Genomic DNA, 13,108 nt, shown 5'->3' with positions numbered 1-13,108 from the left:
GAGAGAGACAGAGGGCGAGTAAGACACCAAGAGAGTGTAAGACTGTGTTGAGTAACAACAGTTTTCTGAATCACTTCTGATTAGGGATGTAACGATACACTCTACCCACGATGCGATACGATTCACGAAAATTTTCCTTTTATTTTTTCTCTTTAAAAAAATAAAATACTATATTTGTGCTTATCTTTTATCTAAATAATGAATGTCCTTTTATTTCTGAGGTAGGTACAAACTATGCCAAATAATGCTTATTGTGTAAAAAAAACTGAAATGAAATTTTGAAACAAATCCAACATTATATAAATAAATGAATAATACAAATTAAATAAGTATCCTTACATAAGTACATTTGGCTGGAAAATTCCCCTACCTGGCAACTTTGTGAAGTGCCGTCAACCAGGCGAGGTGAATAGCGCCAGTGCCCTCTGCTGTTTAAAGTGAATATTGATTCATCTTAAATGAATAACCGATTCGAATCGTGGCACATGTGCACCGATTTTTAACTGTCTTGTGGTGCATCGTTACATCCCTACTTCTGATCCTATGTGCCACTGTATATTTGATATTTGTATATCATAGTAGCTTGACGGTTTCTCATACAATACATGAGGGCTCAACAGTCACACAAATTCAACAGTGGTTTCCGGCTTTGCCCCACATGAACCTTTCACAAAGATGGGAACCATATTTACCACTGGAACCAAACCAATGTTGAAGTGACTGGCTGCTGTTCAGCTTTATATAAACCCTGATGTTAATAATCAGCCTCACATGCACATCCCTGTTACATTTTCCCTTAGTTGAAATAGTTCTGCCACACTACTCATTTCTCTGGGTGCTAAAAACATTCAGTCTTCTTACTGCATTAGGAAGAGTGTGGGCTATAATCATCTACCAGTTTTATCTTAACTGATCAGTCTGGAGAGCTCATAATGCATTCTCTCTGCTCGAGCATATTCCTCTTCTACTTTTTCTCTCTTCCTTTCTTTCTTCATCACTTCTGTCACACCCCATTAGCTTGGACATGCCTGGATTTCTTCAGAACAAAAGAAAGAGTATTTTAGCACCTAGCAAGCTTTTATTCATTCATAGCATTGTTCACACACTTCTAATTAAATTACCCAGGATGTCTATAAATATAAAAAAGCATTCAGCCAACGATCACTCCTCTCCATTCCTTTTCTTACTTACTCCACTAAGCCTTCAGACTTTGATTAAAGCATTATTCACTATAATATTACAGCTAAAGCTAATTTCCATAGCAACCTGAGCTCATGGTGCATAGGTTCCTACACAGGACTGTTTTACAGCTACTAATGAGTGTGTCAGTAGGTATCCATTAATCTCCACAATCCCAAAGCAGGGAGCAAGGACCTACCATGAGATTGCTACAGTACCTGTGAGAGGCTAACGGCTTATGAGTTTCTAGTGGAAAAATGATTAACTGCTAAGAAGAACATGTTAATCTTTTTCCATGAATGTGTGTGAATGTGTGTGTATGTAAAAAAGTTAGTGTAAAAAATAATGCCATGTACTACAATAACGTAAAGTGGCATACTGCCAACAAGCATATCATTCATTCATTTGTTGTCTGATTTACCACCAATTTATCCTATTCATGGTCACGGTGGGTACAATTCAGAAAACCCAGGTTGCCAGTCCATCACAGGGCATACACACACACACACAGATTCACATCTAGAGCAGTTTTAGTAGCTACAATTAACCTGACTGCATGTCTTTGGACTGTGGGAGGAAACCAGAGCACCTGGAGGAAACCCACACAGACACGAACATGCAAACTCCACACATTTACATTTTCGGCATTAAGCAGATGCTTTTTATCCGAAGCAACTTACAGTACTGTGACAGTATACTGTCTAAGCAATTGAGGGTTAAGGGCTTTGCTCAAGGGCCCAACAGTGGCAAACTGGCAGTGGTGGGACTTAAACCAGCGACCTTTTGATTACTAGTCAAGTACCTTACCTGCCAGGCTACAGCTGCCCACAAAAAAGAATCCTGACCACTCAAACCCAGGACCTTCTTGCTGTGAGGCGACAGCGCTACCCACCAAGCCACCATGCCCACAATCAAATCATTAGTTGTAATTATGTGTACAAGTGGCAGGTAAAATATATTAATTATGACAGGCCCACTCAAAACTACACATAAACAATGCAGGGTAAAGCCTATCAGGATCGTCTTCACAGAAGAGTGGTGCAGTTCTCCCTTTACAGACAAGAACAGTTTGGCTACAGTCTGTCATTACTCATTCTATACTATGCTGATGATTACCCATAATCCCCCTAAGGTTGTGCTGAACAAAGTGGGCAGTGAGTTAATGCAATGCGACAAGCTTCACGCTAGTGTCCTAATCTGACGTGTGTGTGTGTGTGTGCCCACTCATGCACATCTTTCTCATGTCTCATTTCTATAGCTCAATCTTTGCATATTTTATAGGTGATAAAACCAAGTGATGAACCAACTTAACTATGTAGCCCAGGGCAGATTACGAGTGGTCAGCTCTTGTTCACGCTGGATTTAACAGTCACACACAAACACAATTACATCTAGGCCAAACAACAGCGAGTCTGGCTGAACAGATGCACACAATAATGAAAGTTGCTTGCAGCCATGTGCTTTTTGGACAGACGATGGGAAACAAAGGGGCATTTGCACGCAATCTGTGTATGCTTGCATAAACAATTTAGTCTCCTAACACTGCATTCAATCCTGGCAGGAACTCTGAGGTAAAGTCCAAAGCTTGCTACTGCTTATTCCTTATTTTAAAAAAAATATTAATTTAAATTCATTACATTTAATAAATAAAATAAAGGGGGGTTGTTTTTGCAATAAACATTAAAAAAAAATTCAAATGATCAGCGACTGATCAATAATCAGTTTCTTATATTCTCAAACCTGCCCAAATAACACCAATAGCCATGAGAAGGTCCTCAGATGACCTCAGAATATGTTTTACCTCCTAGTGTGTGATTGTTCGACATGACTGACTGACTTGATGATTACATGAATGATGAAGTGTAGTTTTATCTGTAATCTTTATCACTAAGTGGTTAGTGAGTGATGTTCAGTAAAGACATTCTAGTTCTCTCTCTAAGTAAGTCAGCCGTATTTAAATAAAAGAAAGAAACAACTGAGGGCTTCAAATGCAAGTGAAATATCACTGAAATATAATCTGCTTTGTCGTCAAATGGACTTATCGTTCCTAAAAATAGTACCAAAGTAAAACTTGTGACGTTCTTTGTTATTCGGCACCTTGTCGGCTCGGTTGTGTGTAATACTTTTAGAAAATAATACCAGCGAGATATCCAAAGTCACTGTCACATTCATGAACGATCACTTCCCTGGTGGTCTAGTGGTTAGGATTCGGCGCTCTCACCGCCGCGGCCCGGGTTCGATTCCCGGTCAGGGAACTTGTGTTTTTGTTTCTGCTGGTTTTTAACGGCGTTTTCTGATGTGAGATGTTGAACTGTTGTACTATAACTTATATAGTTTTAGTGCAGTTGTTTTGAAACTGTACTACAACCGAAGCAAATAATAATAATAAACAAGAGCAAAGTTTATTATCGTGTACGCGCATATAACCGGGGGAAATAAGAACCCATTTTTTATTAATACAGCGTTTATATGTTTTTAAACGAACAGTCGCTAAATAATCTAATAATCACAAGAGTGTTGTGGGCTGAACCCGGAGCTCAGTGTTCTGTGTCTTTATGAGTGTCGCTTTTATAGGCCGCAGCCGCTTGAGGCGGGATATCAGAAACTCTCCACCAATCACAGGAGACAAGAGGAAATTCAGTTTTTATAAAATGTATTTTATCATTTTAAGCGCAATTAAATTAAAAGAACATTTAAAGAAATTATTAGTTTTATTTACTTAATTTTTTAATTTACTTTATTTGTTTACTTTTTTATTTTTTATTTATTTTTTATTTGTTGATTTTCCTTGCACCGAGAGGGATGGTTGTATTTCAATTTCGTTGTGTAAGTGTACAAGTACGATGTGCAATGACAATGTGCAATGACAATAAAGGATTCATATTCGTATTAGTACTTGTTCAGTAGTATTATTACTAATAACAACTAATAATAATAATGATAATAACTAATAACCAGTATTATTAATTATTATTTTGAAAAAATATATATATATATTAATAATAATAATCAGCTATCAGTTGGAAAACAGTCCTAATTTAGAGCTTACACATTTAATTTATAATAAAGCAATAAGCCACGAGAGACCGTGCGTTACTGTGATTTTATCACGGGGAAGGATGTTTTGGCACGACGCGAAGCAGTCATAGCAGTAACGCACGGTCTCGAGTGGCTTATTGCTTTTATAAAATGGCGGTCAACATAAAATATAATAAAATACAACAATGTTCAATTTATAAATTTTTTTATTTACAAAAACACTTTCAAAAAGCATTCTTCCGCGAAATCAGGTAGTCCGTTAACAGTGTTGCTAGGGAACATGAGGGCGAACATAACATTCACAATAAACATTCCTCCACAAACACTATTACACTATTTCTTAGACGAAACACCCGTTTAATGATTAGGATTACTGTTTATATTAATCTGGACATTTCCATGTATAGTACATGACTTAAAATAGTGTTCAACCAAGTTTGTACTTTTTCTTTTCAGTGGCGTATTAATATGGAATGATGTGAGGTGGTCATAGGTGCGCGTATATCGGGGATTTTACAACGGCTTCGAACGCGGCTCAGCCAATCAGATTTTAGGACCGGAACTATCCGTTTTATAATTAATAATTATTTATAATTTAGGTTGATTTTTAACATGTTAACAATTTCCTTCTACATATTGGAGAGTGTGCTTATAGTTGAAAAATGGCTAAACAAAGACAAAGCATAAAACCTTGGCTTTTAAGTACTAAGCTATTGTCATATAAAAACATGGATAGCATCAAAAAACATGTCGTGTTTACATTATTTAAATTCACAATAACGTCTAGAAAAATCACTGTCAACAATAAATTTAAAACTTCATCCCGGGTCCATCCTGGTACAATTATGGTTGATTTGAATACTGCATAATTACATGTGCCTATGGGAGGTTGGCCTTTCAGATCAGATTTGTGAAGCAGCTTCTCATTTTTGTTGTTTACAATGAGAATCCAAGTGAAAGTAGCCTGGAGTTTATCTGCGGTACACCCCTTCCCCGCCAACATATTTTCATTGTTCCATTAAGACTTTGCTTGGTTTGGATCTGGCTTGTCTCTGTAGAATCAATCTGAAGGTGTTATTTGCACCTCCATATTATATAAATACTGTATTCCACAGTTTTATTTATACTGTAGTGTGGGAATGTTTGCATTTCTGATGTTTTTTTCTTTTACACCTCAGGGCTTGATAATGGGCCAGTGACTCTGAAAGAACCCACCTCTGTAGAGGAGATTGATAATGCTGAACAAATCATCTTACTGTGTCAGATTGATGGGCACCCACGGTGAGCCAGGAGTTCCCTTTTCTCATTTTTCATTTGCCACATTATTATTTGGCTTCTTGTTGTTTTGTATCAATTTTTTTCTATAATAGGAACACACAGAACTGCACCATGTTAGAACAAACTGTATTTTGAGTATTAGTGTTAGACACAAAAAGCATTTTTAGGTGTGATTACTGCTACTTTAGTTTTTAATTGAATTTAACGGTATACTATAAAATGTAAATTGAACAGAAAGCTTCAGATGATAATGTAATTCCACTGAGCTGGAATTTCTAAATACAGATTAGTCCATATGTCCATATTAGTCTATATGGCCAAAAGTATGTAGACACCTGCACTGAGCTTGTTAAACATCCCATTTCAAAATTATGCTCATTAATATGAAATGGGCCCACTTGCAGCCATGCTCATATTGTATTTCTACGCTTTTGAGCCCATTCAGCCAAAAAAGTGCATTTGTGAGGTCAGGCACCACTGTAGGACATTTACCAGACTGCTTTCACAAAATTAAAATATTATAAATTATTTTCTGTAATTGATTTTTTACACCTTTTAGCAATAAGTGTGGCCTAGACACCTGATCTCAAAATGTGGGAGGGGTGTCCACATACTTTTAGCCAGTATAAGAAATGGGCATGTATTTACGAAAAAGCAAAACCTCAGATATTAACACATTTTATGTATTTTTGTTTATTAATTTGAGGAAAGAGGAAACTTGTTTTGCTAATCGTTTCCTTTTAAATATTTAAGAAAGACTGAATGAATGTTCTGTTGTATAACTTAAGCATGAAGTTTATTGTAATAAGAATGCTTAAAGATTTTCTTTTGTAAAATTAAAGCCTAAAGCTCACTGTATTTCTGTACAGGCCAAACAGTAAGTGGTACAAAGATGGAGGATCACTGTCTGTTAGGGACAGAAGTCTGATTCTGAAAAAGCCAGTCCCTGAAAACTCCGGCACATACAGCTGCTGTGCTCGCAATGGTGCAGGCCATCTCTGCAGCAGTACCAACTTTACCCTCAACATTATAGGTATGAACATATGTGTGATTTTATGTGAAAAGTCATATTCAGAATTATTGATACACTGGTTGAATATTGGCAAAAATGTTATAAAGATCTCAGTATGAAAATATTAAATAAACATAAGAAATATAAAAAAAATATTTTTAAATTATATTTAAATTATTATTTACTTAATTGTTTGGGAACTCCTACATATTCATTCAAATGTCCTGTGTTACTGAAATGAGGACCAGTTCATTTATTGTCATGTCATTTATTAACACAGAAAAGATTAAAGAATGCACAAATGAAATCTGACTGAAACTCTTTACAATTACACACCTGCACATGGCCTCACCTGAAGGGCACAAATAGTCAAGACAAATGTATTTATATAGTGTTTATTTACAGTAGACATTTTTTTCAGGCAAGTTTACAGCATCCAGGTCCAGAAAAAAAAAACACGTTGAGCAAGCTGAGGGTAACAGTGGCAAGGAAAAACTCTCTTAAATTACAGGAAGAAACCTTGAACCAGGCTCAACAGGGACCTTTTCTTACTGGTTGGCCTTGCAGAGAATTTAAATGAATTAGATTTAAACAAACCACACATTTAAACAACAAACGATCGTTCAGTCCAGTCTGTAGTTTAGTCTTATAGATTTTTAATTCTGGAGATTTTTAATGCAGACATGGCAGATTCCTGTCATTTCTAGCAGGTACGGCATCGTTGGCATGGCAGTCTCAATCGTGCAGGTTTCATCCTCTGGTGGGTAAAAAGTTTTCCATCAGAACCGCCTCGGGATAAAAACAGAAGATGTAGTGAATATGTGATATAAACTCATTAAGAGAAAGTTCATTAAGGATATAACTTTTTTATATAAAAGCTTTGGAATAAACAGCAAAGGTTTTTCACTCTAACTCACTCACTTTCTTAACCGCTTATCCAGTTAGGTTCGCGGGGGGGTTACACAGTAACACCCTGGATGTGCAGACACACGCGCACACACCCGTTCACCTATCGGGCAATTCAGTGTCTCCAATTAACCTGACTGCATGTTTTTGGACTGTGGGAGGAAACCCACGCAGACAAGGGGAGAACATGCAAACTCCACACAGAAAGGACACGGACCACCCCCTCCTGGGGATCGAACCCAGGACCTTCTTGCTGTGAGGCGACAGTGCTACCCACCGAGCCACCCAGCAAGGGTTTAAACAATATAAAAATTCAAACAACAGAAAAAGAGCAAGAGAGAACGATTAATTCTGTAAAAAGACTAATCATCAGATTTATCACATTTCAAAATTTTTACAGATTTGTATTTAAATACAAACGAGTTTCACATTAAATATTCATTGTTTTTCCAGTGGTGATGGTACAGGTTTGTGTGTGGTTTTAGTCTGGGACTGTCTACCATCTTTCACTCGGTGTTTATATTGCACCTCTGTGCTCTGACCTGTTTTATTAAGATAAAAGAAAAGTGACAGTTTTACCCTATCAAGGGACCGCTCACTGCCAGCAGAAGCTTTTAATAATACAAGACACGAGAGAAGTGTGTGCATGTTTTTCACTTTGGCTTGTGTTCCATGGCTTTCATAACTCAACAGCAGCACGTTCAACATCCTCTGTGTCCTAATGTGTCTCAGATAAGACGATTCCTCGTCTGCTGGTGGCTCCAGAGGATCAGGTGGTGTTCAGGAACGAGGAGGCTGTGTTCCACTGCCAGTTCTCTGCCAAACCTCCACCCGTTGTAGAGTGGCTCCATGATGAAGAGCCTGTCGTTAACAAGTCACGGTCAGCCAAAAACCTTGTATTTTTTTTTGTCCAAAATCATTTGGTCTCTTTTCATCTTGTGTCATTTCTTTGTCTTTTTTTCCCCACACTCTCCCTTCTCTACTATTGTGGTATTTAATTGTGTAACTTTTTTGTCTGTTTTTTTTGTCTCGCTAATTTTTATTTCTTTATTTTTGTATTAGTTTTGCCTTGTGTCTTTTTCTCTCTTTTGTTTTGTTTTAATCTTTAACTCACTATCTTCTTTTTGTCTGTTATCATCTGTCATCACATCACCACAGTCTTTCTCTTTGCATTTTTATTCTCTTGTGGTAACACTACTGCTGAAATAATGAGAATTTATGTTTGTGTTAATTCTGTCTGCACATTAAGAAACAGATTGTTCCTGACCATTTCCTGTCATGCTCTTTTGAAGCACGGTGGTTTAATAAGGAATGCATTAGACTAACTTGATTCAGATTTTTCTGTTGCTTTTGGAGCCAGAACTGCATAGATCTGCAGATGAGTTACCAAGATTGCCTAGAACTGAGAGAATTAGTTTAATCAGTGAAAGCGTTCGTTCTTTCTTTCTTTCTTTCTTTCTTTCTTTCTTTCTTTCTTTCTTTCTTTCTTTCTTTCTTTCTTTCTTTCCTTACTTACTAACTTACTTACTCATTTGCTTGCTTGCTTACTTACCTATACCTACTTACTTTGTTACTTAATTACCTGCCTGCCTACATACATACCTACTAACTTCCTTACTTCTTATTTACTTAATTATTTACCTAAGTATTTATCTACTTACCTACCTATCAACTTACATACTTCTTACATACTTACTTACTTACCTACATACCTAACTAACCTACTTTCTTACCTAATTACTTACAAACATCAGTATTTTCTGAAAGATACAGCTCCAAATTCGTCCCAAAGCTGATGCAGTTGCAACAGCGCCCCCTGTCTTCAACGTTAAGAAGGCAGGTTGTGCTTGTGTTGCATTATGAATTGCATCCTGACTCATTTTGGAACAATATGTGTTACTGATCTTGCATAGCTAAAACAATTGCATTTACAAACTCTGCATCTTTAGCCTGAGATTATTTAATAACTAAAATTCTACATGAAGCAATGGGCTTGTGTTGATTTTCCAGTCCAATAAACAGCCCAGTTCTAAATCTAATTAACTACATTAAATCATCCTATGCAAGTCTTTTACTTAGTTCTAAAATGGGCTCATATTACAATGTGCAAACAATTCTCTAACCCAAAACATATAAATTAATTAGGATTTATACTGGAAACAGAAGGAAAAAAGCATGCACTGTGCAATCTTGTTGAAGCACTGCGGGGGAAAGAGCTTGCCTTAATGTGGTCAGTGTGGTCAGCCATGTTGGTTGATGGTTCTTAGATTGCAGTTGCTTATACTGTATCTTATTTACATCTAAATGCTTGTTGCTAAAACTTACACTTTATTCATTACCTTACTTACACATATGCTTAAACATATCAGGAGAAGTCTGTTATTTAATAGTGCGTGTGTTTGTGTGTGTGTCTTTCAGGGTGACAGTGTATAACAACGGCACCTTACACATCACTCAGGTGAAGGTTAAGAGTACAGGTCGCTATAAGTGTGTGGCTCACTATGGAAATGATAAGCAGGTGCATGCAGAAGCCATGCTGCACATTGCAGGTAACCACATTTAGGTATACATGTGTATTACATTAAACATTATAAAACACTATTAACACTACACATCTGCCAGCAAAGTGTTTAAATCACAAATAACTTCTTTACCACTAAAGACTTCATGAATGTTAATAAAATACTACATGCCCTATAGAACAACATTTAAGAACCATATAAAAAGGTACAGTTCATTTAATACAGTAATAATGGTAAAGCTTATAGCATTGGCATTACTACCCATCCTGCCTCACACACTCTTTTCACTCCACTCTCTCACCCTGGAAGCATATACTGTTACATTTCACACAACAGTCCTCTAGATTGGCAATCATGTTGTGTGCTGGGACAGCAGTATCACAGCCAAGGACTCAACAAGACCATTAGGAAGGCCAGCTCATTACTGAGGGTGACACAGTGGAGATAGTGGCGGAGAGGCGGATGCTGGCAAAGGTGTCAGCAATCACTACAGGAAAAAAGGAGTACACTGAGCAGCAGACTGCTCCTGCCCCTCTGCAGGAAGTGACGCTTCACAAGGTCATTCCTCCCTAAAGCCATCAGACTGTACAGCTCTGGTCTCTAATTCATCTAATCATCAATGTATAGTCATCTGCACTGGATATTTTTCTGTAGTTCTTGTAATCATTAAACAATCATATACTTTCTGCACTTTAGGAACAGTTACAGTTATTTATGTAAGTGCATATACTTACAGACTTACTATACTTACTTCTGTTTGTACTTGTGTTATGAGGATTGATAAAGTGTTATTTTACCTTATCTTATGCTCTACCAGCCCATGTTGAGTACATAATTGCCATAGCCATGGTTATTCAGCATGTTTCTGAACCTGTAGGAACCAACAGTGCCATTTAATCGGCACTAATTTATCCTAATTTATGTGCAGTCTTCTATACTGTTGAACTTTCTATAATTCAGGTCCTCCTGTAGCTGAATTATGTCAACATGCTGAAGCATGACTTCAAAATCAAGTGATACAGTAGCTTTATACTTACATAGTTTTAGCTTTTCATGTAAGGAGCAAATCTGCTGTAATTAATCACTGTCAAACAATCTGTTTACCTTCCTTTCTCCTATTTCAGACATTGAAGACATGAACTTCCTATTGCCAAGGTTCTTCTCTCCGAACCGCCTGGAGCAGGTAACCTGCGAACCTCCAGGGGGTCATCCTGAGCCAGAGGTGTGGTGGGAGCAAGCGGGCAAGAGAGTGCCCTCAAAAGGACGGGTATACCAAAAGGGCATCGATTTGATCTTCAACCCGACTGAGGTTGGAGACTCTGGATTATACACATGTGTGGCTCAGAATAAGGCAGGGCGGAAACAGCAGGATGTGAGCGTGACCGTGGCTGGTGAGAACAAATTACCAACACTATTGCAGGACATTCTTTTAAACTCAAAAATTCTTCCCCATTAACCACTTCATTCTGATCAGAGTTACAGTGAATCCAAAGCTTATCCTAAAAAACATTGACCACAAGGCAGCAAATATGTATTTTTTACAATTTAAACAATAAAATAGAACTGGAAGCATTATAAACACAAGGGTTTTTCACTCTATTTATTAAAATTTCAAAAACAAATGACATCACTTTTCTACAGTCACCTTCCTTTGTGATGCATTCTTCCCCACGTCATACCAAATATTTAATGCCATCAGCAAAAAAATGTTTTTGATTGAGTGCATAAAGACGGCCAGTGATAGCTCAGTGGTTAAGGTACTGGACTAGTAAACAGAAGGTTGCCGGTTCAAGCCCCGCCACCACCAAGTTGCCACTGTTGGGTCCCTGAGCAAGGCCCTTAACCCTCATTGTGTTCCGCTCACTGTGTAAGTCGCTTTGGATAAAAGCGTCTGCTAAATGCTGAAAATGTAAATGTAAACACTGACGCAGCGCTGCTTTCACATCATCATCACATCTTCTTCCTCTTAAAGCTTCTTTGAGTGTCCAAAAATGTGGAAATCAGATGGCACTAAATCCAGACTATAAGCGTCTCTCAGTCTCTCGGACACGACCAAGCACTACTTCTCCCACCTCACTGCTTCCAAAGAAAATATGAAAGTGTGGAAACTTGTTGAAGATCCCTCGTAATTGTGATTTATTTGGCTAATTATTTGAATACAGTCTCTTTTTCTGACCCTCAGGTCCTCCAGAGTGGGCCGCTGAACCCCGGGACACTGACATGGTGGAGGGGCAGCCCGGGTATCTGCACTGCCATGCCCGGGCCACACCCCCTCCCCAGGTTATATGGTACCGCAACTTGCAAGAGATTAATGAGGACGTAAGGGTTTCTTTTTCTTATGTTTTGTTATTAAGGATTTAATACAGATCGCTTTTCTTAGTCTAAGTATGGCTGAACAATTACACATTCAGTTTAAATTTATTACTTAGGGTAATCAAAAATAATCTTCAGATTATTTTAAAAGCAGAAAAATAAAAATAACAGTTTATTTCAATACATTTTGATCAAGAAACTGGTTTCGTAACAGTTTAAAATTTTCTTCCAGCCACCTAAGCACCCTAAAGCATTTTTATTGAATATCTTGTTATACTGTAGGTTAAGATTGCCATCATTGGATCATTGGTGGAAAGAGTACTTAACGTGCCTCCATCCGCCAGTGGTCAATATGCAGTGCTATTCAGAACAATATAATTGCTATTTGGCTTGAATTATTTCAGTTCAGGATTAATATACTGATGTGGTGAAAATTACATGTATTAAATATGTATTAGGTTCAATACTTAAAAGCACATTAGTACTGTATGTGTTTTTAAAGTCACTTCAGATCTAAACGGTTTAATGAATAAGTCTAAGGAATTAATGTGAGTGTACAGACTGGGCATATTTGCTGCATGCTTTTAAGAAACAGGAGGCCATGAAGCACTGGTGTATTCTAGAAAAGGGTGAATGTATGTATAGTTGGGGCATTTTTAATTTGATTAGTGAAGTTTTTTTTTTCATTCCAAACTAGTCATATTTATTTCCCCAATTGTAACCTGCAGGCAAAAGAGACCAAAAAGATTCACAGACTACCATGTGCCCATGTACCATGTATGGAGTATCATGCACTACTATCCTTGAATCAATCATCCCTAGTGCAGGCATCCTGACCAGTCATTAGGGGTTGCAATGA

At 37.5% G+C, this 13,108-nt stretch overlaps 1 protein-coding gene and 1 non-coding gene across 2 annotated transcripts in view; both read left to right on the top strand.

Moving 5' to 3' along the window:
• ptk7b (protein tyrosine kinase 7b) overlaps nt 1-13,108 on the top strand; it is a 41,875-nt gene that overhangs the window by 16,131 nt on the left and 12,636 nt on the right. Inside the window, exons 4-9 of the mRNA XM_062995407.1 lie at nt 5,397-5,499; nt 6,366-6,529; nt 8,147-8,294; nt 9,833-9,963; nt 11,061-11,327; nt 12,119-12,255. Coding sequence (XP_062851477.1) covers nt 5,397-5,499; nt 6,366-6,529; nt 8,147-8,294; nt 9,833-9,963; nt 11,061-11,327; nt 12,119-12,255 — 950 coding nt within the window. The remainder of the gene's footprint in view (nt 1-5,396; nt 5,500-6,365; nt 6,530-8,146; nt 8,295-9,832; nt 9,964-11,060; nt 11,328-12,118; nt 12,256-13,108) is intronic.
• Nucleotides 3,363-3,434, top strand: trnae-cuc (transfer RNA glutamic acid (anticodon CUC)). Its single transcript has one exon. It is a non-coding gene; the product is annotated as a tRNA-Glu (tRNA).

The sequence above is a fragment of the Trichomycterus rosablanca genome, chromosome 5 (genome assembly GCF_030014385.1).
Source record: "Trichomycterus rosablanca isolate fTriRos1 chromosome 5, fTriRos1.hap1, whole genome shotgun sequence".
Classification (NCBI taxonomy): Eukaryota; Metazoa; Chordata; class Actinopteri; order Siluriformes; family Trichomycteridae; genus Trichomycterus; species Trichomycterus rosablanca.
The sequence above is the reverse complement of the archived record's forward strand: the minus strand, read 5'-3'. Positions and strand labels throughout refer to the sequence as shown.